General features: G+C 31.4%; 2 protein-coding genes across 2 annotated transcripts; both read left to right on the top strand.

Annotated features, from left to right (window-relative positions):
• The first annotated feature begins 2,684 nt into the window (after positions 1 to 2,684).
• LOC130802772 (sucrose-phosphate synthase) lies at positions 2,685 to 11,110 on the top strand. The gene is made up of 13 exons (XM_057666834.1): positions 2,685 to 3,046; positions 4,521 to 4,610; positions 5,116 to 5,357; positions 5,468 to 5,531; positions 5,646 to 6,344; positions 6,476 to 6,592; positions 6,932 to 7,063; positions 7,273 to 7,449; positions 8,200 to 8,253; positions 8,334 to 8,396; positions 8,485 to 9,411; positions 9,744 to 9,871; positions 10,513 to 11,110. The coding sequence occupies exons 1-13, from the start codon at positions 2,837 to 2,839 to the stop codon at positions 10,784 to 10,786; spliced, it is 3,177 nt and encodes a 1,058-aa protein (XP_057522817.1). The 5' UTR covers positions 2,685 to 2,836; the 3' UTR covers positions 10,787 to 11,110.
• A 2,356-nt stretch (positions 11,111 to 13,466) lies between these two features.
• LOC130802771 (probable glycosyltransferase At5g11130) lies at positions 13,467 to 23,025 on the top strand. The gene is made up of 4 exons (XM_057666833.1): positions 13,467 to 13,536; positions 13,877 to 13,998; positions 17,954 to 18,311; positions 22,346 to 23,025. The coding sequence occupies exons 1-4, from the start codon at positions 13,534 to 13,536 to the stop codon at positions 23,015 to 23,017; spliced, it is 1,155 nt and encodes a 384-aa protein (XP_057522816.1). The 5' UTR covers positions 13,467 to 13,533; the 3' UTR covers positions 23,018 to 23,025.
• Positions 23,026 to 27,960: the final 4,935 nt, after the last annotated feature.

The raw sequence follows: 27,960 nt of genomic DNA, 5'->3' as shown, positions 1-27,960 counted from the left end.
TATCAATATACTACAATAAATTTAACTTTTAGCGACACTATATTTAGTGACATTAAAAAAATGCCACTAATTTATATTTCTAGTATGATTATCTATTATGCTGCTAAAGGGTCTAATAAATGGCATCTAACTTTACGTGTATTTGGAGGTGTTCATTCGGGTGATCGGGTCGGTTTCAGACGGGTGTCATTCGATTCGATTGTATTTTGGATACATGTTGCGACGAGTCACACTCGGGTCGGGTCGGTTAACCACGGTTTGGTTGAAGATCGATTATTCGAGCTATCGGGTTAGCATCAGTTCGGTGTCGGTTGAAGTTTGTGTCAGGTTTCAATCGGTCTCGGGTTGTCATCGGTTAATAATTGGTTCAGTTTTACCGGGTACAGATCGGGTTCGGGTATTTTTCAAGTAGAATTCGGCAACGAATTGCGAATTACTAATTACTATTGATCTAGTCAGTATTAGATTAAGTTGGTAGTCATTTTTTAATTGATGATAAGGTTTCTTTACTTAAAGGAAAATAGTGAAAATGCAAATCAATTAGTGATCATTATTACATTGTTACTTTTACTTGTTTGACCAGAAATTAAAATTATAAAGTTCTATCAATTTTCATCTAATTCGATTAAAAGTAGTTAAATAAACATTGATCATTCATTATTAATTCTAAATATATGAAACCATGTATTTATAAATTTATTTTATTAAAATATTTATCACTTTATTAAAATAACTAATAAGATGATTGAATATGAGTCGATCATACTTCTATGTAAAAAATTGGTTCAAGTTTATAGTAGTTCGATCTAAACTTCGTTCGGGTTAAGTCGGTTTTAGCCGAATCGAGTTCGATCTCGAGCATGATTCGGGTCGGTGATTATTAGGTTCGGGTAATCTCGGTTAACGGTTATGTGTCGGTTAGAAAAATCGGTTACAGCTCGGGTTCAGTTTTCTCATTTTCGGTTGTCAACCGGTTGGGGTATAGCTTCGGGTCGGCTAATGTCGGTTCAATAAACCTAAAAAAGGAACATATTTTCGAGTCGATTTACTTTCGATTTCGAATCGAATTTTCAGGTCGGGTCACTTTTGAACGGCTCTACTTATATTATCCCAAGGAGCTAATAATTTTGTAAATATTTTGTGTATTTTATTAATAGCAGAATTTGGTGCTCAATATCATAAAGAATCAATCCTGCTACGTGCGACTGACCACGCCTTACCCACCTTGCTGCAGTGCAGTGCTGCTAACCCGTAAAGATAGCAACACATATTCCCCAATTCCCATTTGCATTTTACATCTAAAATTCTATTCTAAATAAGTATAAAATAAAAAGATTTATTTTACTAAATCTATATATAATACTAAAAAAATATACTAACTGCCTCATAAAAATTTTGCATCATATTATCTTATTATGCCATTCACAAAAAATTTTCTTTTCAAAGAGTCATAAATGCATAGGATAAAATATGATTAATTAACTTCTTATTGAATTCATGTCCATGACGAATTTTATAAAATCATATTATTATAATTTCTTTCCTAAAGAAGTGAAAATATTTATTTTATAATAATTTCGCTCTGAAATACTTGCAAATAATTGTGACATGTAACGTGGGAAAATGTCACATTCACCATTAATTGGAAATATAATGAAACGAAAAGGGTCAAAACAGCTAATGTACTATTTTTGTAGGAAATAAGTATTTGATTAGATATATTTAATTAAAAAAGTCATCTGATTGAAATGCCCTACAACACCAAGAGATGTTCTAAACATAATCAAGTCGTATTTACTCGACTTTACAATTAAACCTAATTTTGATACGACTTTTAAAAGTAGATTTACTAAGAACACATCTAACATTAACTTCGACCTTCGTTCTTACTCTACCAAATCATACAATATAGGAGTACTAATTTTGTCGAAAATCCAAATGACAAACTTATAAATGATGTACATTTGTTATAATCAAGATCAACCTTAAGTTTATAGGGGGCCCGGAACGAAAGATTATTTATAGGCTCCTAAATTATTATCTATATAAAAACATTCGAATTTTAGCAATAGTTGAAAACTAAAATTTTTGATTTTGAGGTGCTCTGAACGCAGATACGACTTTTATTTGCTTGAGATTGACCCTAGTTATAATGCTATTGTTTTAAAATTTTATGTGATACTAATACTAAAATATCAAATCAAAAAAATTCACTTTTATTTATTTCATATGGAGCATGAAAAAATGCGTAACATTATTTATCGGAATGAAGAATAACTCTAAAAAAAATTTTCAATATATCTAATTTAATGTGAGTTTATTAACCAAAATACAACATAAAAGCATATTCATGTGTATTTAGTTTATTACTCATTTACAATTATAAAATAATTAATTTAATAAATAAACTAAATATATAACCATATCTCGTAATAAAACAGTCTCATATAAAATGAGCTGTAGTAATTAATTTTTGTACCAAATTAAATTAAATTCAAGACAAAAAGTCCCATACTTTCCTACCGATAAGGAGTCTTCAAGAATGAGAATATTCTTTTCGAGAAAACACTTTCTATAGTTTCTATTTTCTAATACCAAAAAAATAATTAAAAAACGAAAATAAATTTGGCATAAAATATCACATCATACTCCAGATTTGTGCCACGTTACCTAGTATCACAAGGTCCTTTCTAACTGTCATATTATATTATTTATTTATTTATTCATTTTTCCCTCATCTCCATTAATAATTCCTACGCCATTCTTTCTTCTTCTCCTTCTATCCACCCAAAACAAAATCAATCAAAATTCTAGATTTTGATGTACAGAATCAATAATGGCGGGAAATGACTGGATTAACAGTTACCTCGAAGCCATTTTAGATGTGGGTGGTCAAGGAATTGATCCTTCCAATACCAAACCATCTTCAACTTCACCGGCATCGTTGCTTCTTAGGGAACGAGGACATTTTAGTCCTTCTCGTTACTTTGTTGAAGAAGTTATTACTGGTTTTGATGAAACTGATCTTCATCGTTCTTGGGTTCGCGTAATGTTTCTTTCTCTTTTATAATTTTGATTGATTTTCTTAACTTTTAATTGTTGTTTTGGTTTGATTTATTGTATAAACCATAATTTTTTTGATTTAATGATTCTTTAGATGTGTAATTTTGGGTTTTTGAATGGAATTTGGGATTTTATCCATTGTTTGTGATTTAATAGTATTTGATTGAGTGAAAACTGAAAACTAATACTATTTGATTAATTATGGTTTTTGTGGTTTTCATTGGACTGTTATTTGAAATGGGTTTTGCTGTATTAGGATCATTCTATTTCATTGATATTCAGTAATTCAACAATTTGTATTCATTAATGGATTTGAACCCATTGAACCTTCGGTTAATTTTATTATATGGGAATTGGGAATTGAATAATGGGTAATATTAATAGAGAAATTCTATTGTCATTCCATTGATAGATGAATAGTAGTATATCCAGAATTTATTTCCTTTTCTTGAGAAATCGAATCAATACTGTTCATGATATTTTTCAATGGTATCTTTTTCTAATGGTTAATATGCTACTAATGATTCTTCTGTGAGATGTGATTGTGGAGAATTAATACTTCTATGATGTTTTAGAAAGAATAAAGTTTCAATTGATTCTTGTTACGCTTAAGTAGAATTGTGATTTTCTTTGAAATGAAGATATGTTTAGAGCTGTGTAAATATGATCTTTTGCTACAGTTTCCTTAAATTGAAGCCAAGCTCAATTTGGATTGTAATTATGGAATGAACATCATAATTTCATTAGGGAATGCTATTAATGGCTCTCACCTTGGCTGACTTTGGGAGATTGGATGTCCAAAGCTTTACCCATGGGTGACTGCAGTGATAGTTAGAATTTTGAAGATGGGTTTTCAAATTTAAGAGAAGCTACCATATAGACAAATTGAACTTAAAAGTGATTATTGATTGGAGTAGCAGAAAATTGGAAATATTGGTGGGAAAATTTATTTACAAACAGAAAATATTGAAGTATTATTATTCATTGATTGCTTTATTTATTTTTTCATTTGGGGTAGACTAGAGACTCTCACGAGGGGGAGAATCATTCCTGTAGGCGGTGAGAATCAAACTTTGTCACAAAGGTGAAAGGGATAGTCCTCAACCACTAGGCTGACGCATGATTTTCAATATATTGAAGCATTTTAAGTACTTGATAATCAAGGATATAGTTGGAAGCAGAGGAAATAGGTTCATTGCTGTTATGATTTAATTCTAATTTGGTGTCGTGAGTACTGGATATGAGAATTTGAAGTATCATCGCTTCCTTTGATATTAATTTGTCATGATTTCATGTTTTTTGGCTATGATTATGTTTGATGGTATATTTGCTTTTTTTTGTAATGGTTAATTAGAAAAGATTTAAATTTTTGTGGATTTGAAAGTATCAATGTGATCAATTTGTCTCTGTGAAGACTTTCATGTTCATAAATATAAGGGTCATCTTGTCTGGTATAGGCTGCTTCAACTCGCAGCCCACAAGAGAGGAATACAAGGTTGGAAAATCTGTGCTGGAGAATATGGAATTTGGCTCGAAAAAAGAAACAGGTACTTTTAGCTTTCTTTCTTTTTTTTGTTAAGATATATTCTCGTTGCTGGATTTTGTTCTGCTTTACTTGTGAGCAATATCAGCTCAGTGTATCTTTTGCTGCTATAATTTTTTTTTCTAGATGCATTTTTGGTGTAATCTGAGCAAGAGAGAGCTTGGTGTTTAAAGATGGTTCGGGCCTTATAAATCCACATAAATTATCTCTCCCGAATGGATTTTCTTTGGCGTTCTATACATTTGTCATGAGTGATAGTCATGGGAGATCTGAGCATGTTCAACATGTTCGACCGCACAGGGCCCCAAAATATTGGTTTCAATATTAAGTTATGTATTGTTTTATGTGTTTAGAGATACAAAGTTGTTAGAAAAATATCATATTTTTCAAAATTGTACAGGGCCTTCAAAGAATTTGTCAATTTTTGCTCCGCCTAATGCCTATGGCGATAGTTTTATGTACAATTTTGTGTCCACTTGGCATGAGGTGATGACATGTTGTCATTGTAGATCGAGGGAGAAGAAGCTCAGCGCCAAGCTAAACGTCATATGGAACGGGAAAGAGGTCGCAGAGAGGCTACTGCAGATATGTCAGAAGACTTGTCTGAAGGAGAGAAGGGAGACACTGTTGCTGAAATGTCATTTGGTAATGATAGCTTAAAAAAAGGGATGCGTAGAATAAGTTCAGTGGATATGATGGAGAATTGGGCTAATACTTTTAAGGAAAAGAAACTCTACCTTGTCTTGATAAGGCAAGAATAGAAAATGCTTGTTTAGCTATGCTTCAAACGAAATCCTGTAGAATTATACTTTACCATTTGTGATCTCGTAATTATGATTTTAACGGCCAGTCTTGATGCAGTCTTCATGGCTTGATACGTGGGGAAAACATGGAGCTTGGTCGTGATTCTGACACAGGTGGTCAGGTAGCTTTTGTATTTTCTCATGTTTCTTCTTTTTAACTTATTTTCTAAGTAAAATGTCCAATTTGCGAGGAGTGATATGGTTAGACATGATGAATCAACATGGTTGTTACTCAGGTCAAGTATGTAGTAGAACTTGCGAGGGCACTTGGTTCAATGCCGGGAGTTTACCGCGTTGATCTCTTGACAAGACAAGTTTCAGCTCCTGGGGTAGATTGGAGTTATGGTGAACCTACCGAAATGTTGTCTCCAAGAAATTATGAGGATGCATCGGAGGAGCTTGGAGAGAGTAGTGGCGCTTACATTGTTCGCATACCATTTGGACCAAAGGATAAATACATAGCAAAAGAGTTACTCTGGCCTTACATTTCAGAGTTTGTTGATGGTGCACTTACCCACATAAAGCAGATGTCCAAGGTACTTGGTGAGCACATAGGTGGTGGAATGCCTGTATGGCCAGCTGCAATCCATGGTCATTATGCAGATGCCGGGGATTCTGCGGTTCTTCTATCTGGCGCTTTAAATGTGCCCATGGTATTTACTGGTCATTCACTTGGACGAGATAAGCTTGAACAGCTGCTGAAACAGGGGAGACTTTCTCGGGAAGAAATTAATGCAACATATAAAATATCACGGCGCATAGAGGCTGAGGAGTTATGCCTTGATGCCTCAGAGACGGTTATCACAAGCACTAAACAGGAAATAGAAGAGCAATGGCAGTTGTATGATGGATTTGATCTAGTACTGGAACGCAAACTCAGAGCTAGAATGAGACGTGGTGTGAGTTGTCTTGGAAGATTTATGCCCCGCATGGCTGTGAGTGTTCTCCTTATTCCTCTTTTGAATTCATCTTAGGAGGATCTTCAAGTATATATACCTGCTTATTTTGTTGCCTGCTTGATTGTGATTATCGTGATTTGTGAATGGAAGATTTATGAACTTTTCAGAGAATTCCTCCTGGAATGGAATTTCACCATATTGCTCCAAATGATGCTGATATGGACACGGACATTGATGGACATAAAGATAGCAATGCCAACCCAGATCCACCCATTTGGTCTGAGGTCAGAGCAATAATTCAACATTTTCCTTTATTCTTTAAGTGATAGAAGCTATGTTAGTCGGACTCTTCATTTTGCTTCACGTACCCGTGTTCGACCTTGATGCTTGGACATTAGTATGGCACTTAGATACTTCATTTTTGGAGTATAATTGAATAATTAGGCGTATCTGACACTTGGACACGTACCAATATCCGAGTTCAAGTAATATAGGATAGAAGAATATGCTTTTGCCTTTTTCTCCTTTTCTCAATTAGTTAATTATTGTTATGTGATATGCAATTTTTGTGGCTTTTATGTGTGGTGTACTCTCTGCTTTATTTTAACTCTAGTTATTGTCAGATTATGCGCTTTTTTTCAAATGGACGGAAACCGATGATACTTGCCCTTGCCAGGCCAGATCCGAAAAAGAACCTTACGACGTTAGTCAAGGCTTTTGGAGAGTGCCGCCCATTGCGAGAACTTGCAAACTTGGTATGTCCATCTAATCCTATCTTTTCATCTGTGTCAATCTTATTTTGAAGGAAGAAACGACGGGATACCAAATGGTTACTAAAAATGGAAATCCATGCTTTGATTTTGTTGTAGTATTGTATCACGAGAGTACAATAATGAGAAGGCTAATATATTTTTATGTCGTATTGTGACTAATGCGTAATAATCTCCTTGCATTGTTCTTCCAGACTTTGATTATGGGAAACCGTGATGATATTGATGAGATGTCCGCAACAAATGCATCTGTTTTGATCTCAATTCTGAAATTGATTGACCAGTATGATCTGTATGGTCAAGTAGCATATCCCAAGCACCACAAGCAGTCTGAAGTTCCTGATATTTATCGATTAGCTGCCAAGACAAAGGTACTTAATGCTTAAAGTGCAGGATAGCTTATATACACATTCTAAACTATCGTGACAGAAAATTAGAACTATTAAGCTTGTTCAGCTTCTGAAGTAGCTCTCGCCAGTCGATATATGTTAGCTTTTATATGTGGGCCAGACATTGATTATGCTTGTGATTATTATTTATGTATCTCCGTCAATGGTAATGCCTCCGCAGAAGTAACTTAATTATGGGACAGCTCGAAATGACTGTACATTTTGAAAATGATCTGTGACATCAGTCACTTGCATTAATGCCTTGATCACCCTGGATTTTACACGTAGTATCTTAAAATAGTTGTTAAGTTATTCGACCTCTCATTGTGATGAACATGTACGATTTTACTAAGAATGGGGTCATACCCAGAATCTTTCCATCTCTCAATTTAAGTAAATGCGTCTTGGAAAGCCAAACCAGTGTGACATGATTCACCATTAATTCGCTTTTTGAATTCGCGATTCGCAAGGACATTAGTGAATCATGTGACAGTGAGCCAAAATCTTAACACTAATACCATCTTTCCGTTAAACCATATTATAATGATTATTTTGGATGAAAAAAATTATAAGGTGGAATAAATCATTGATAGTTGAAGTGTTTATATCTTATAGCATTTAGTTTAGAGGCCTATGCCACTCGCACCTCACTTTTCAGTTAAGAAATCATGTCGTATGGCTTCCTTTCAAATTCTTACGATCTTGCATATATTTTCTGTTTGGTTTATGTAGGGTGTATTCATTAATCCTGCGTTTATCGAACCATTTGGACTGACTTTGATTGAGGTGCGTTTTTTGTCGTATCACTGAAGTTTGCAACTAAATTTGCTCTTTTAGCGGTTGAGGACTTGTTTCTTTATATGCAGGCCGCGGCTTATGGTTTGCCTATTGTTGCTACAAAGAATGGAGGCCCTGTTGATATTATAAGAGTGAGTATTAGTTTATTCATGATGCTTGTCATGGTTACGTTACGGCTGGATGATCTGTTTCTATCTACTTATTGTCGATCGGTTTCAGGCACTAGATAATGGGCTTCTCATTGATCCTCACGATCAGCAATCGATTGCTGATGCACTATTGAAGCTTGTTGCAGACAAACACCTATGGACCAAGTGTAGACAAAATGGGTTGAAGAACATACACCTCTTTTCGTGGCCGGAGCACTGCAAGACGTACTTGTCTCGCATTGCCAGTTGCAAACCAAGGCAACCAAATTGGCAAAGAATTGACGAAGGATCTGAAAAATCAGAAACAGATTCTCCCGATGACTCTTTAAGGGACATCCAGGATATATCTTTGAATTTGAAGTTATCACTGGATACCGAGAAGTCTGACGGAGGCAACATTGTTAATGATTCATTGGATACCGAAGAAGCTACAGGAAATACAAATAAAAGATTAGAAAATGTCGTCTCAAAACTGTCAAAGTCTATGGATAAAGCACAGACCGATGTCGGTAATCTTAAATTTCCGGCAATTAGGAGAAGGAAATGTATTTTTGTTATTTCATTGGATTGTCATACATCGGATCTTCTTCAAATCGTTAAGACGATCTTTTCTGCTGCTGGAGAACAAAGCGCAACAGGATCCATTGGAGTTATACTTTCAACATCAATGACCTTATCTGATGTTAATTCTCTCTTGGCTTCCGGAGGCTTGAAGCCTGCCGATTTCGATGCTTTCATTTGTAATAGTGGCAGTGAACTTTACTACCCATCTATGGTTTCCGAGGGTAATTCTGCTGAATCTCCCTTTGTGCAAGATGAAGACTATTATTCACATATTGACTATCGTTGGGGAGGAGAAGGTTTATGGAAGACTTTGGTGAGATGGGTTGCTTCCGTCAATGAGAAAAATGGAGACAAGGCTCCCCAGATTGTTTGTGCAGACGATGATAGCTCAACAGCTCATTGCTATGCGTTTAAAGTGAACGACTACAGTTTGGTATGGTCTCTCGCTCATAATTGTCTATTGTTGATACCAGTATAAATATTATTTTCTACTTGCAAGCTCGTCTTCTAGGACGTTTCATATTATTTCCGAAAAGGGAATGCTAAAATACGGTCCTGCAAACGGAATAAAATGTACGATACGGTCGTGTTAAGGTGATGCAGTCTTGTTTTTGCAATATGAATCATCAACTCAAGGAATCAAATGAAACGGAGCTTCATAAAAAAATTTTCTTATTTCACGGTTCCTTACATTTTTCTAAGGAAACTTTTCCGCCTATTATGCCAAAGTCTAATTATAAATTTTATACGCTTCGCTATTTGCAGGCACCCTCTGCTAAAGAGATTAGGAAGTGGTTGAGGATTCAGGGTCTTCGTTGCCATGCCATATATTGCCAAAGTGGTAACAGGTTGAATATCATTCCTGTATTGGCTTCTAGATCTCAAGCTCTCAGGTACGCATATACGAATCTTTAGTTGATTTGTTTCTATCTTTAAATACTCTTTAGCTTCCAAAAATGGGATTATAACATCTCATAAATCTGTACTAGTTACTGGAGCCGCATCCTCCTAATGGGTATGGGTTGTCGCCTTCCTTTCCTCTCTAGACCTGCTCATAGTTCCTATGGGCGGAATACACTGGGTATGATAATGATGATGATGATAATTTGTACTAGTTAATACAATTCCATTGATGGGTGAGCGATAACAAATTAGGAATTACACCGACTGCATAGATATTCTAGTGACAAAGTTCAGCTCCGTTAGATTTACTTTTTTTCTTGAGTAGGAGTAGACTAGAGAATCCCTACATTTGTGGGGTATCCGTCCTGTAGGCGGTGAGAATCGAACAAGCCATAATCACTAGGCTAAACCATGATTGTCACTCTATTAGATCTACTTGACACTTGAGCGGTTTTCAACGTAGGAATTTAGTTCTGGCACTGCCTGAAGAAAACAATAACATTTTATAAAGACCTAATTTTTGTAGACTGAATCATGAAGGCCTTACTTTTGTTCGTTTTCGTTACACACTGCAATAGTTGCAACTTAAAATTAATGGAAATCTACTAAAACATTATTTTTTTTCGAGCAGATACCTATACATGCGTTGGGGCACCGACTTGTCAAGTTTTGTCGTCTTCATTGGTGAATCAGGAGATACAGATTACGAAGGCTTGCTGGGCGGAGTCCATAAGACAATCATAATCAAAGAGATTTGTGCGGATTCTAGTAAGCTACACGTAAACCATACTTATCCCTTGGATCATGTTATACCAGTTGACTGCCCCAACTTATTCCATACCGAAGGACACAGCGTCGACAACATAAGAGAAGTTTTAAGCAAGATCGGTATTTCGAAAGCGTAGAAGATTTAGTCTTCAAGACACAATAACATTACTGATACCATGATACGCGATAAGACACCGCGGTTTTTTACTTATATATACTCAATTTAATATTGGCTGATAATTTCTGCTGGAAAGTTTAGCTGGAAATTCAGTCACTCAAATGTTTTTTCAACTTGTATATCTTTGTTTTGATGCATTATTTTGTTAATCCATATAGGCTGCCAACTGAAACATTATGGCAATAAGAAGAAACTGGAGGAGTTTCTGTAATATGTACTATCTAATTCTTTTCATGTCTTTTTCACAAATACTTTCATTTACGATCTTGGTGAATGAACATTATACTTGGTAATCAGAAACCGAGCATGGAATTGTTCAAGATTGAGGATGCATAAGTTTCGATTTCGTAGAGTTGTGCAGTACTTTTGAATGTGAAGAGTTGTGCTTTTGGGAGTACTCCGGAGTAGGTGAACTCAAAAACAAACTTTATGCTGTCGAAGAAGCGGGTATTGGCGACTGTCAAAACAGGTACACATGACGGGTTTTTGATAACCATCTCTTGATACATTCGAGTAGACAGTTGGTCACGTTTGGAGTCGGGTTAATTTCAATTGCATATTTTCAGGTGAGCTAACTTAAAACCAAGTTACCTTTGGGTCAGCTTGTTTCGGGTTTGGGCTGGTTAGGTCAATCTAATGGTCCAGGGATGTTCCGTTCAATAAAAAATTTTCAACAATACATAATATATATTTGTATTAGTTGAAGTATTTAACTTACACATGTGTGCGTCTCATTATAAAACCGTTTCATATAATAATTTGTATTATATGTATCTCGCTTTCATTTATTTGAGAAAAATTTTTCAAGATAACATTAGACATGGCAAATGACAATTCAACAATCCTTGTGTAAATAATATGGGATGTTTGTAGACGCAAAAATGAAATTTAGGCACAAGGGCACAAGCTATACACCATGAGACATGTTTTTAAGAGTATTTTTTGGGTCATCTTAAAGACAATTGGTGGTGAACAAAGAACACTCCTCCGTCCGGTGGCGAATCTTCCTTAGGGTTTGAAGGGGTCTGCCATTTAAAAAAATTTTGGGTTATTTTATAAAATTAAAATATTATCTACATGCTTTAATAAAAATATGTAATTTATTGGTTAAGAGTATTGTTTCAATCAAAATAGAGCCGGAAAGGATTTGGTACTATCTCTTTCTCAAGGAAATTAAACAAAACACAAAGCATTAAGAAAATTAGAAATGTATGTCATTTTATGAGACATTAAAAATAGAATCGATAACAATTTCCATGGGACTAGCAATGCACTTCCACCTAATAAACTTGGCCCCTATTTATCATTTTAGTCTGTATTAATAAATTTTTTTTTTCTTTTTACTTTTAGATATGATCCCAATACTTTTACTTCTATATTCTTTCTATTGTTCATAATACCCCACTGTTTTACATTTTTATATGTAGTTTCTTAATCTCAAAGTATATGAGACTAATTTATTGTAACATCGGAGTAATAAATACCTTTACTAGCTATTATCTGTCCATTAAATTTGCTCCACTTTCGTTTTAGTGTGTTCCATCAAATTTATCTTATTTTTATTTTTGATCATGACTCACCCTCTTTCTTTGTTCTCATCTACAATTAAGAATGCACATGAATTGAATCTGGATGATGTCGAGCTAAACCAAATTGAAATTCTATTTTTTATTGGATCTAGACACGGATCTAGATCTAGAGGGTTTCAAAAATTTAGACTCAGACCCTAAACCCTTAGGGTCTGACAGGTATAGGGTTTGGATCTGGACAAAAATAATTGTTTGTTTTTTTTTTTCTGTAAAACTTTAAAAAATATATTAAACAATATTCGTCCATTTGTGTAAAATTATTTAAGCATTTTAACTAATAAAGATCTTCTAATACTTTATACTAATTGAGCGATTATATATATGAAGCTTTTCAACATTCAAGTATTTAAAGCAACCACAAAGTTTCAAATTACTCAATGTTCCAAAATATAAAAAAGTTTAAAATCAAACAAACAAATACACATAATAGCTAATACATAATATATTTTTAAAATAGTTACAAAAGGTTTTATGGGTCAGATCTATGTAGACCTAAACCCTAAAGTTATGGATCCAAATCCAATTAAATCTTTATGATTCAAAAATAGGTGAATCCTAACCCTTAATTTAGAGATAGATCAAATTTAGACCCTTAAAAATCCAAGATCCTTATAATATTACTATTTAACAATCAATTTTCTTAATTTGTGGACTAAATATTCAAAATACTTATAAAACAAATTTGGTGTGAAAGAGGCCACAATGTGAGTAGTAGCTAACATATTGGAATAACACGGAAAAATTCATTTAGGAATTGATATTTTGCAAACCCTACCTATGTACAATCCCACATTATAGACATAAATAGTCTTTAAAAACCTCCCAAAAACCTCTCACAATTAGGACTTCTTTTTCTACCTTCATTATGATAAAAGAAAATAAAAAAATTAAAATTTATGCTTTTACATTTATATATACATAATTCTCAAATCAAAAACACAAAAAAAAAAATACACTTTTCATTGTTTTCCTACTTTTCCACCCATAATTTCACCCATATAATCATCCATTAATTTATTATTATGTGAAAAAAAATATGTCATTCAAATTTATTGTTTACTCATACATCCTCCTCATTCTCTTCTCTTGTACCAATCTCAAGCTCTCAAATTCTTCTATGGTAATTTTGCAATCAAAATATAATATTTTCTTTTTTTTTTTCGCTTTCGCATAAATATTAATTTTTTTTTTTATCATCTAAATCATTTGGATTTGTATTAAATAACAAATTCAGAAGAACACACGAAAATAAATCCATTTTAATGAGTTTGTAAACGTTAGAAATTGATTTTGATTTAGTAAAATTAAGTGCATTGTATAATTTTTTATTTTTTTTATTTTTTTCGGAGTAGGGCATGTATTATTGGAATTATTCAAACTTGCTTGATCAAGATTCAAGAAAGTTTCAATTAATAAATTATTAATAAATTTCTTTTATTTGTTTATTATTTATTTCAAAGATTGATAATTTGGAAAAGCTTGAAGAAGGATTGGCACGAGCAAGGGCAGCCATTAAAAAAGCGGCTCAAACTCGAAATTATACTTCAGGAGTGATTTACAGGAATCCTTATGCCTTTTATCAGTTAAGATCTCTTCTTTTTTTTAATAAAATTTATTTAATTATTTAATCAATTATTATGAAAATCTATTTGTTTATTTATTAATTTATGATCAAGAATATGGCTGATTATAATGAACGAAACTATTTTTTTTTTTTTAATGGTGATTGGTGAAATAATTGTGTTACATTAAGTTCAACAACTTATGAGAATAGTTGGAGCACGCAAATCTAATGAAAATACAACATTAAATTAATAAAAATACAAAAGAATATTGAAAGTATATTTTTTTTATTTTTTAATTAAATTTGATAGATATCAATTTGTTAGTAGTTTATATTGAATTCTATTAATTATTGTATATTTGTATTCATAATGAAAATTAATCTCAAAAGATTAGAGTCAATAATATATATGAATCAACAGATGAATTTTAATGGTTGTTTATATGAATTTTTCTCTATACATTTTGATTTTCTAGTATTTGAAATAGAGGTTTTATTAAGATATGAGTTTGTTACTCTCAAGTGTACAATTAAATTTAAGTTTAATATATTATTTGGATTTTTTACTAAATACATGATTAAAATATTAACAGAAAGTGGTCATTTGACAATTTAGAATTGAAATCTCATCTTTGATAAAAAAAAAACCCTTTAGCCTTGTAATTGTATTTCTATTATCTTTAATTACTTATGTATAAACTTTATTATAATTTGATAAGAATTTTATTATACAAATTCTTATTAAAACGGTTTTATCGTGAGACGTGCCTCATACTTAGGTTAAATAGCACAATAATGAAAACTTTTAGCATAATAAATCTTTTATATGGACTCGTCTTACGGTGAGACGGTCTCATACAATAAGGAATGTTTCTATTTTGTTTTGTATAAATTAATCAAAAAATGAATATTGACATTAAAAAACCATATGAATTTTTTTTAGCTAAAATTGAATCTGTTGGTACTACCCTAGCCTTTTTTTTGTTGAATGAAATCCTAAAACCTAGGAAGTATGGGACACCATAACTAATAACACTAACAAAGTGGACAACAATTCTAGTCCTTCGCTATACTTATTTGGAAACATTCAAAATATAAATTTTTTATTGGAAAAATTGTTGAAAACTACATAGAAAAATATCATTTTTATAAAAAACTACCTAAAATAAATTTTTTTGTCAAAAAATAGCTAAAAAATTTATTTTGTTTGTCAAAAGGTATCTACTAACAGAACCATTAGGATTTCCGTTGCTTTTCAAATTTTAACAAAAATATAAAATAAATGTAAAAGTTAGAATATAGCACGTGGGTTCCCAAATACCCACTTTCCCAAAATCAATTAGATAAAGAAACAGAAGCTTAACATAGGGTTTTGAAATGTCGAAGAAACCCATTGTTCTTCATCTTCCCAAAACTACCATGAACTCCATCCTCCTTTCATTGCATTAATTTCCTTTCCTCAAGTAAGTTTTAATTTGTTTTGAAATTTTGATTTACTATTTGTGTTGAAGGTTTGATTTTCGAACACTCCCATAATAATGGCGTCCTTTAATGGTGAAGGACAAGTACTTTCCAAACCTAGGGTTTTTGTTTGTTGAATGAGGAAGAGGATGAGAGAGCTGCTTATTGGAGTTCTAACAAAGCCACGTGACCTGCACATGGAAAACTATCGGAACTCCCAACTGTTCTGTTAGTAGGTATCTTTTGACAAACAAAATAAATTTTTTAGGTATTTCTTGACAAAAAAATTTATTCTTGGTAGTTTTTCACAAAAGTAATATTTTTCTAGGTAGTTTTCAACGATTTTCTCTTTTTATTTTTGATATGATCCAATTTTTTTCAATTTTTATACTTTAATTTGAAAATTTTAGTTTTATACATCATTTTTTCTGCCTAATCGCATGCAATTTGTTAAATACATTGAATTTTAAATTACATGATATACTATCAAATAAATCTTTTATAGGAGTATATAAAAATTATGCAACCATGTTATTAATTAATATCACAAATTCTTGTGAGAGATGGTTTCTTTGAGAAAATGTAAGTAAACATTAAGAATGATGTAAGTAGACATTTAAGATATTGAAAGTAAACATTAAAGATACGGTAAATAAGCATTAAGGATTATGTAAGTAGGCATTAAAAATACGGTAAATAGGCATTAATCTTTAATAGGCTGAGCTTAAGATATGTCTCTTAAAGAGATGTTCTCTTAAGAAACTAGCTAAATTAATATTTGGATATTTGATTGTTTCATAATTATACTTGTTATACGTTGTTTATTTGAAGTTTTATTATTAGTTTCTTCTGATTATAAATTCAAATCCTAAATAGGTTTTGAGTTAACTTTTATATTTGGGGTATTTGATAAATAGCTGTTGTATTGATTTTTTGTTTGATATTTTGGCTTTTGATTTTTTTTCGTATTTGATAAATGACTTTTTAGCTAGATGAAAAGCTAGTTTTTAAGTCAAAATGAAAAGACTCTCAAAAAAATAGCTAAACTTAATACATAATATTACCAAATATTTTCTTAAATAACTGACTTATCCAGCTAGCTTAAAATCAACAAAAAAATCCAACACTTTTAACTGATCAAACAAATCAAGTAAAAAGACAACAACCAATAACCATTTGCCAAACACTCTATATCGTCTTACAAATCCTATCATATTATGTTAATTTTTCACAGGATATGTTTCAAGTTGTAATAAGGAACTTCTATATAAAAGTTTTAGCACTCGAGGGATGGTGGAAGATATAATAGCTAAATCAACAGGCTTTAAGTCTATTTTATACTTTTTTTATCTTTATTAAATTAATGTTTTAATTATTAACTAGTTTAATTATTACTGATCTTTATTATAATGATCTCCAAACCTAAATCACTTATATTATTATGATTTTAATATGATTTTTAATTGAATAACCCAAGCTAAAGCGTAAATCCCCCAGTTCAATTCCACTAGATATATTATATATCCTACATTAACAAATAAAATATTTAAATTAATTTAAACTCATTTGTTCTTATTTATTTTTCTCATTCTTCCCAAATAGAAATTTCACAAAATTTTGTCATATTAATCTTTCTATTTTAAAACATGTGTTTCTTTTAATCAAAATAGCCTAATTTCCCCAACACATTTTACTAAAATAACATAATACATTTACAATTTTAACCAAAAAGTAACATGCTCCTTATGTTGGTTTGTTCTCCTCCCTCTTCATAATTGTTAAAAGACTATTTTCATTTTTTTTAATCACCCCTGTAATTATATTGACGATTTCCAAAGCACTTATTTATTACTCTTAATAATAATGAATAATTACACAACATTTGAACCTTTCCTTACTTAGTAGGGTAGAACAAAAAAAATAGGACGGACTACTTGTTAGGTAGTGACAATTCATCACGTAATCACTCTGTGGGCCCACCTCGTATGAACACACCTATAAGACACCTGTGGGCTTGGGCTCATAAGCTCACGAATAATGAGTGCTGACTTGCGTCTTGTGCACCCTTATTGAGGTTCATTCAATGGCAAACCCATATGACATAATGAGAATCATCCATCAAATATTATATGCAAGTCCACAACTCATAATAATTATAGTGAAATAAGATCGTCCTTGTATTAGTATTTCCAACAGTACTAGTAACACATTTAGCATAAAATAAAAAAAATAAAATTAGTGAATTAAATTTTTTTGACATATATAAATATCGTTGAAATGATATGATGAACAGCACTATAGGGACGGATTTAGCCCTATTCAACATTGTCAAATAATAATATTTAACAGGTTATATCTCTAAATATGCTAATAATAACGATACTTGTTAAGTTAATTAAAACATTAGTGTGTGACATTTTTCCAAATTCAAGCCTTACTATCAAAAATTTTTTTAAAAAAATCTTAATACGTTAACATCATTTGATTTTATTTTGGATCCGTCCTTTTACAGGAGCCACAAAGAAATGGAAAAGAGATTCAAAATATATACATACAAGGAAGGTGAAGCACCATTATTCCATAGAGGTCCAATGAATAATATATACTCCATTGAAGGGCAAATGCTTAATGAGTTAGATGAAGCTGATCAAAACCATTTCATAACTCATAACCCTAATCAAGCCTTAGCTTATCTTATTCCAGTCAGTATTACTTCCATTATCCGATATGTTTACCAACCATACACAAATTATTCAAGGGAACGACTGCAAAATATCGTCGGAGATTATATTCGTCTCGTTTCGGAACGTTATCCTTTTTGGAATAGAAGTTCTGGTGCTGATCATTTCCTCATTTCTTGTCATGATTGGGTATGTCATATATTCTTTTTTTTTCTTCTTTAATTCAATTAATTTCTTCTATTTCTTCCATTATGAAATATCATTCAAAACTTATATTATTTTTTATATTGCTTGTGAGAAAAATATAGCTACACAAAATCTTGTTTAAAGCGTCTAATTGTATATATCTTAATGATATTAATTTTTTTCTTTTTTAATTTAATTAATTTCTTCTATTTTATTTTTTTCATTTATTTACCTTCATTAAAAAATTATGATAAAACATTATTCATTGATTTTTTAACACGGCCGTGTTGAGGAAAACCAACTCATCCAAAAGTTTAAACTGATGGTTGTGTTCCAAGATATGTTAAATATTTTAACACGGCTTTTCACTCAAGAGCCTTTTGATTGGAAGTGTGGATGCACACATGTCTTCCTCATATATGGCGCTGCATATTCCACTTTAAATGAGAGGTAGTTAAGTTCTGAACCAATAACCTTTTGTCACGCTAATTCTAATATCATGTCAAGAAACGAACTCAACCAAAGACTTAAGATGATAGTTTAACAATATGAAGTATGTATTTCTTGTTTACATAAAGTGAGTGTGTATTGATATTTATTTTGACTGTTTTTCAAAATTTTAGACTTTTGTATTTAAGAGTGTTATGTGTTATGAGTTATGACTTGTGATAACTATGACGCATTTGGTTAACCACACTAACATGTGTTAATGAGAATGATTTATAGTGTAAATTTTCATGATATGTATCATGTTACTCCCATGGTAATGAAAGTTTGATCATAAAAGTTTTTTTTTCACAATTTTTCATTACCAACTTATACCACATGTTCAAATGATGATGCATTGGAATAAATTTTATGAAGAAAATGAGATTATTGAAGAAGAATAAACATGACCATTAAATTTGTCAAGAGATATTCCTAAGAAAATTACAGTAACTTTTCATTACCATTTCCACCACTTAGTACCGATTATCAAATGGACAATTAGAGTTTTTAAAAATGTAATGATTCCCCTGCATGCATAGAGATGAAATGCCATTTAATGCATATTAATATTACTTGCAATTTCTATTTTAGTCTGTTCTTTTAACTTTACAATATTTTTATTTTGATAGTGTTCTCATCATTTTCTTAAATTCCAATTTGCACATTTTGCTCTCATTTATCTTATTTTTAATCTTACTTACACATTTTAATGGTCTCATTTAATTTTTTAATACTTATGTCAATTATTAACGTTGCAAATCTGGAGAGCATATATATTATTATTACTAATGCACACACTTTGTTATTGCTTATCTAGCAAGCACAAGAAAGGAAATCACAATCATGCAAAGGAAATTAAAAAATGAAGTGTAATTTATTCATGTAGTTGAACTACAACATAGTAGTACAACTAGCTAGCTAGTAATTTATGGTCCCACAGTTTCATGTTTATTGTGATAATGGCTTCCTTTATGTTGGCAACTTTGCCAGACTATACATTTATCTATTTCCATTTACAACATAAACAGTCTTACATCTAGATGTCATCAATGTGTCTATAATTCGATTTATTAATTGGTAATTTATGTATATGAGATTGAGGGTTAGACCTTCTAAAACATGAGTTGTTTATTTTGCTAAATTTGAGTATCTATTTGTCACCATAATTGATTTTTGTCTCCAGTGTTATTTTTTAAAAAAGGTTTTAGATTTAATTCTCACCTAATAATGCCATTTCTTCTGCTCGTATCTTCTAGTCAATTTTTTTTTTCTATTTTCATAAGCTAGTTTTCAATTTGAGTTCATCAATTTTAGTTTATACTTCCTTCGAATTTTAATAGTTGTTACAGTTTCTATAACAACTTCTATTTATCAATTGATCTTATTTGATATATATTTTTCTATGTATATTATAAAACATAGTCAAGTGAGATCTTGTTTGATCCGTCTTAATGTATATTTTCATAATATTAACTTTTTAGAATTTTTTATCATATGAAATTAAAGATATTAAAGAATAAAATTGTATATTAGATAATGTGAAAAATAAAAGTATAATAAGTATTAAAAACTAGAGGAAGTATACTTTATAAATTATAATGCATTGGATGCCTTCAAATTTCCATTATAGGAATATATTTGAATTCAAAAAAGCTCATGCCGATTAAAAATTTCGACCACCAAATTTAAATCGATAGTGCAGACTATCTAGCGACCAACACTATAATAGTCGGTTTTTCAGCAACCATTTAGCGACCAACATTCTATAGAAACCTAATGCGAGATTAAATCAAAGATGTGTCACCTACTCACCTTCATGAGAAATAGATGATTTATGCATAGATGTGCGAGCTAATAATTTTAAGTACTATGATTAATTCGTTTTATATGTAAACCTGAGCTATTTTTAGAACTATTCGTAAAATAATCTCTATTGGTTATTTAAAGTTTAAACATAATAATGAATATGCAAGAAGCTTTAAAATGAAACAAATATCATTAACGAGAACTGAAAGTTTCTTATAACTTTTTAAGACTGATTTGCGAATAACAGCCTTAAAATTTAGCCTTTTTGCGAATTACAGTCTCAATATTTATTTTTTGCGAATTACAGCCATCAAAGTATCAACGCTTACAGATTCAGGCCAAAACACCGAATTTCGACCATTTTGATGGTTAGAATTTTAGGTTAAGTGGTTGAAAATCTGTATTTTTTACCTGAACTTGTAAATTTTAATATTTTGGTGGTTGTAATTCACAAAAAATAAACATTGAAGCTGTATTTTGCAAAAGTGTCTTAACTTTAAGACTATAATTCACAAATTATTCTTTTTATTTTTCTTTTTACATAAATTGTTTTTAGTTTTTAAGCGCACTTTAGCTTATCTGCCATAACAGGTCATACAGTCTAATTTATAGAATTATTATAAAAAAATTGTGAAAAGGTTGAAATTTGAAAAAATAACAAACAAAAACATTTGCAACTACGGCTATGCCGATACCAAAATATTCCAATTCCAACCAACCATCGACTATCTCTATTCACATAAGTTTTGTACTACTTCGTAACAAACAAAACATGTCATGAGACTCATGACTAGGGGTGTTCAACGGGTCAGGCCCTCATTTAGAGCCTTAAACCGACCTGTTTTAGAGGGTATTGTAAGATGAGTAGAAAATGAGATGGGCAGAAAACAGACTCTACTATAATTAAAATAATGCGGACTATAAAAGGCTTAATACGAGTCAGAAATGAGCCTTTATAAATAACATAATTGAAGGATAATTTAATTATTATAAATGATAACTTAATTATTATAGATTGATCAATGCGATTATAATAATTTGGGAAATTCCATATGGGTAATATCGAACTTTTATGAAACGTCAGTGGTAGCACTTTTGTAAGATTTTTCCACATGGTAGCATCCAGTTTATGCATTATCTAACTGCCGTAGCATTTTCTGTTAAATTCTTGTTTTATTCACCATTTTGACATTTCTACCCTTATTAAGCGTTGGTTGTCTTTATAATTCGCCCTAAATATTTGAGAGCGTTGATGAATTAAACGATAAACTAAACGTCAAAATGACGAATTAAACATTCAAAAGCATAAAATGGTTTAGGGCAAATTATAAAAATAACAACCAACACTTACTAAGGGTAGAAGCGTCTAAATGGTGAATTAAACAGAAATTGACTAGTTGTTAACGGAAAATGCTATGGCAGTTGGATAATGCATAAACTGGATGCTACCATGTGGAAAAATCTTATAAAAGTGCTACTGCTGGCATTTCATAAAAGTTTATTAAATTTTTAGTAACAAAAAAGGGTAGGGTTGGCTAGGCCAGACTTTCAAAACCAAACCCATATAACTGTTATTAAATTTAAAAGTACTTTATTGAATCCGATCCATATTTATTTAAACCCGGTCTGGCCCGTATCCGACCCATTGAACACCTCTAGTCATGAGTGACAAAGAATTATGTGATTGTGTCCCTTGTATTTCTAATTTCCAACACACATTTCAATTTGATATAATTTTTCAGGCACCAGAAGTTTCAGCAGCTAATCCAAATCTCTACAAATACTTCATTAGAGTCCTATGCAATGCAAACGTATCTGAAGGCTTCGACCCTTCACGAGACGTCTCAATCCCTGAAATATCGATCCCATATGCAAAACTCGGTCCTCCAATCATCAACCGATCGCCCAAAAAGCGGCCTATCCTCGCCTTTTTCGCTGGTGGCCCGCATGGTGATGTTCGAGAAATTCTCTTCAAGCATTGGAAAGACAAAGACAAAGACGTACAAGTTTTTGGGTACTTACCCGAAGGTCAAAACTACACCGTTTTAATGTCACAAAGTAAGTATTGTCTTTGCCCTAGTGGATGGGAAGTGGCTAGTCCAAGGTTAATTGAGTCTATTTACACGGGTTGCGTGCCGGTTATTGTGTCCGATAACTATACGTTACCGTTTAGTGACGTGTTGGATTGGAGTAAATTTTCTGTTCATATTCCGGTGGCAAAGATACCGGAGATTAAGAACATTCTAGAAGGAATTCCTAGAAAGAGTTACTTGTATTTGCATAAGAGGGTGTTACAAGTTAGGCCACATTTTGTGATCAATAGGCCCGCTAAACCTTTTGATGCTATGTATATGATTATTCACTCTATATGGCTTAGAAGACTTAATGTAAAACTAGGTCCTGATGTAATGTGAATAGTGAAAACTATCCATGGTTATTTTAATCCATATATTTGTATATTTAGGTTTGCATACGATATGTGCGCTTTCCTCCAATTCTTTTTCTTGAGGGGTACAGGTATGGTATATTTGCTACTTTCTTCTATTTATTGATTTAGGGACATTTTTCTTTTGCACCAAAAATTAGAAGGGATAGGGGATCACTTAAAAGTGGGTGGAAAATCACTTTTTCCATAAAGGGTATTGGTATTTATGTGTTGTTGTGTTGTTATAGTAAAGGTAAAAGGGTAAAAAAGAATAACAAAATAGAAATGAGACATAATCAACGAATTGATTCAATAAGGAAATGTCCCTAAATCAATTAATAGGAGGGAGTAATTCTTACCCCGAAGCCTGTCTTTATGCGGAATGGTGAGCTGATAATCATGACCATCACCAGGGTTGCATATTTGCATAATTACATTATTTCATAATTGTGAAGGTTTTATTTTCAAAGTGTTTGATGGATAAGAGGGAATTTGTGATCTCTTGTTCGTTTTTTTCGTAAAGGTTTTTGAGATAGGGAATAATTAATTAATATGTTATCATAAAATAAGGTAATTTACTGTGTAGCAGTTGGTGATTTGACAAAGTTACGTTATAATAACACAATTATATTTTAAAAAATCATTGTTTATTAAATAACAATTCGGTTAGTGTTTAGTGGTGTAAGTAGTTTTTTCAGAATATTACAAATTTGCAATGTTACGAAATCAAAAGTACCATTCTAAGATTTTTGAAATAAATTTTCTCAATAAATTATATTCCAATAGCTATCATCACAATTACTTTTATCGAATAGTAAAAAAATTACACAACTACAACTACTGACAACCAAGGGCGGAATTAAGGGGTATACAGGTAGACACTAAAAAACACTTTAATTAAAAAAAAATAGTACTCCCTTTGTTCATTAAGTCATTCCTAACAGGAATATTCAGGGAATTAAGAAAATAAAATCTTTTAGATGAGGATGTATTGTCTTATTGAATCATAAATTTAATGGAAGAAAAATGTAGACCATAAGCATTAAAAAATTAAAATATAGTTAGTGAAAAAGATGGAGAGCACAACAATTAAAAAAATACTTAAATAATGTTAGTGAATAACAAGTAAGGACCATAAATAACATAAAAATATTAAAATAAAGTTAGTAGAAAATATGTGGAGACCGGAAACATTAATAAAGGATATTCAAAGATAATTTTGACCAAAACTAACCGTTGGAGCATCCTAGGCAAGCTGCTCGAATGAGCCACCTAAGTGCTCGAACGAGCAGCTGGTTCAAAAGCTTTTTGTTTGTTGCTATCAATTGTGCTCGTACGAGCACCTATCATGCTTGAACGAGCACATTGCTTTTCCTCTTCTCTGCTGATTTTTTCTTGTTGCCTCGATTGAGCAACCCACATAATATGCCTTGCCTTATTCAAGTCATGGTCAAACATCCTTAAAGAAGCTTTATGAAACAGCCCAAACCAACGTAAACAGTATAATAATATTGTCCACAACACAGCGGAAGACTTATAATGGTCTGGACTGAATCTGACCTGTGATTCGATGATCACAGCAACTAATATCAGAATTTATTTAAAACTTTTTACATAAATAAATAAATACTATTTACAAAATATTATGAAATTATTACAATTTAATTTATGAATAACTAATTTACAAAATGTATTTCAAAAGAAGTCTTTGCCTCGCCCATAACACATAATACATGTAAACATCCACTCCACCGCAGAGCTAACCTGAAAATGGATCTATCTCCCGTAAGGGATAGGCCCCATCAAAGACTGTCAACAATTAAATTGTTGAGTAATCCGAAAAACTATTACGTTTATATATAAGTCATTAACAAACATCTCCAATCAAATTCCTTGCTCAATTGGTAACTATCTATAAACATTATTTTATCCAAATCCAAACTTTTTTAAAAGACCATTTGGTATCAACATAAATACGGTTAAAAACCTTTAGTTCATAGTGAATCAAAATATGGCTATAACTTTACAAGTTAATGCCGAAATCAAAATACGGCTATTACTTTACAAGTCAATAGCGAAACAATACGGCAAATGAAACATATGATTTCATTGCGAAACAAACCAAACTTTTTATACCAAACGTATTCATTCAAAATTCATATTAAAAAAAATAATGTACCAATAGTTTAAAACGTGAGAATATAATGGACCGCCAGGAAGCAGGCTTGATCTAAATCCTGAGAACAAGGGTGATCGTTATCACCGAAAATACGGTTCTTGCAAGAACAAAACGGGATCGGGGGCTCGAGACCGATCCGAATAACCATTACCTATCATCAAGCTATAGGATTTCACAATAATCCGGATATAAATATCCGTTGCCAATTCCCAAAAACAAACATTTTTCAATGTCAAATATTTTATAATAAAACAAAACAAGAATTCACTTGATTTTCTTTGAAATAACAATCATTACTTAAAATATAAATCAATTCATCATCAATCATCAACATATAAGAACTTGAGTTACTATCAATGGAGTTTAACTAATTTTACACCAATCTTAAATCCCAATATCCAACTTATATCCTATCCAAATAATATCAACTAATCAAATACCTATAATTGATACTTATGTTTCCAAATTGATACTTGAACAAACACCCATAATAATCAAATAATAACCATAACTCAACAATACTAATCAATAAAGAAAGAATAATAACCCTAAATGGATCCCAAATACCCAATAAATAACCTTGAACATTTGATTAAAAGTATACCCAATTTATTTCATAGTTTCTAATCCCACTTTATAAATCCCGTATTAGTACCATTTCAGGACACCTGTTAGTATTTTGGTCATAACTTTCTCATACAAACTCATATAGAGGATATTTAAGTGGCTACGCGGCCATGACTCAGAGCTCTACAATTCTTTTGAAGACACTAAAACCCAGAAACAATCATAACTACCTCAAAAATGGCAAAATAGAAAGCTTATTCTCGATTTTCATGACAGCCTGTTAGTATTTTGGGCATAACTCTCTCATACGAACTCATTTGGGGCGATTCAAGTGCCCACGCGACTGTAACTTAGAGCTCTACAAATCTCGTGAAGGAATCAAAACCCAAAAACGACTCTAACTATCTCAAAAACAGCCAAATAGATTCGGACAGAAACTTGCTCTAATATTCAGAACTTTACTCTCAACTTTGAACATGAATCAACAACCATTTAAGAACTTAAAACTACTTTAAAACATTCAATTTATACTTAAATAAATTAGTTTGTGAGTTACCTTTGAGCAAGATTAATTCCACAAAAAATTTCAAAAAATCAAAACCAAGATCCACTTTAGCTAGTAAGTTCTTCAATGGTTTGATAAACTTCAAACTAGTCTCTAATGTTACTTTAATTAACCATAAAAAGCTTCTAACCCAATAGAGATGGAGATGAGATAGTACTAGATGTGTTCTCCCTCTTCTACAATAGCTACAATCATCAAAACACTTCAATTAGCTCCCATACTTCATACTAATTTTGTAGAGATTTTAATTGAATTTTTAAGAACCCTAAATTGAAATTGGGGGTTTCTAATATAAACACATACTACCTAAATCATGACAGTTCATGAACATAGAATGAAAAAGTAAACTAAATTTTTCAGATTGATTTTTTTTTGCTTTGGAAGAGGATGAGATTTTTCAGAAATTTTACTCTAAGTTGATAATGAAGAAGAAAGGTGAATGAAGTTTATAGGCTTCTACATGTTTATAAATAAGAAGGGGTTAGCTTTGATGAATCATAAGTTAGGTGGCAAAATTATGGGTGACTCAACTTCATACTCATACTCATTAAAGTATGAGATGGATTATATACCCATATTTTTCATCGTATAATTTATTTTGTCCCCAAAAATAATAAAATTGATATCTAAAATTTAAAAGTAAAATTTTACTTTTAAAATGACAAACTCATATTACTTATTAAAATATTAAATTTTAATAAAGACGTTTTTATAACTATTTCACTTTATTTGCTACATGTTGATCACTTCATGTATCGACCCAAACCTTAAAATTTCACAACTCAACACATCATTATCTTCCTATTAACTCAAAGTGTTCCATTTTCTTATTGGGTTAAGTCACCTTGAATGTCTCATTTCAAGTATGTTAACTTTACCAATTTACCATTACTACACTTAACTTTTTCACACCTATACACTTATTAACCTCACTTTGCCTCTATCAAAATTTAAAAACACTACTCTTTCTCTTTTACATGTGGTTCCATTTGACCACCTAAAAAATGTAAAAAGTCAAATAGAACACTTTTTGTGAATAGGAGGGAGTATCTTATTTGGTTTTGCACACTTGCAGACACACTATTATATCTCTAATTGTGCTTTGTTAAGAATTATAAAAAGAAATTCATATTAATAAAAGTGACATTTTATGTTTTAACTTATAAATAGAGAATAAAATATAAGTATTAGTAATTGATGTATAGTGTAAAAACCAAATTGAATATTTGATAAGAATAGGAAGGAGTACAACTCAAAAAAGTAATCCCAACCCTTTATCTCCATTTACAATGTAACATGATAAAAACAAAAATTGAAAAAACATCATGTCTTCACATTTCATACATAATAATACCTAATGTATGAAGCAAACAGTTCAAGCAAAATGAAACGTATGTTAATTATTATGTTAACAAATTCTAAAAATAACATAGAGAGAATAAAATGTGAGTGAAAATGTGTTTAAATACTAGGAGTATGATCTAAATGATAATAAATATTGTTGTAAACAACTAGGATAACAAGAATCCCCATATATTATTGCACATAAATGTCATGAGAGATAAGTAATTGATGCAATATACTCAATCTCAACTTCTATACTTTTGATATATTGATTAAT

This window comes from Amaranthus tricolor, chromosome 16, assembly GCF_026212465.1.
Source record: "Amaranthus tricolor cultivar Red isolate AtriRed21 chromosome 16, ASM2621246v1, whole genome shotgun sequence".
NCBI lineage: Eukaryota > Viridiplantae > Streptophyta > Magnoliopsida > Caryophyllales > Amaranthaceae > Amaranthus > Amaranthus tricolor.
This window is presented reverse-complemented; position numbering and strand designations above follow the sequence as displayed.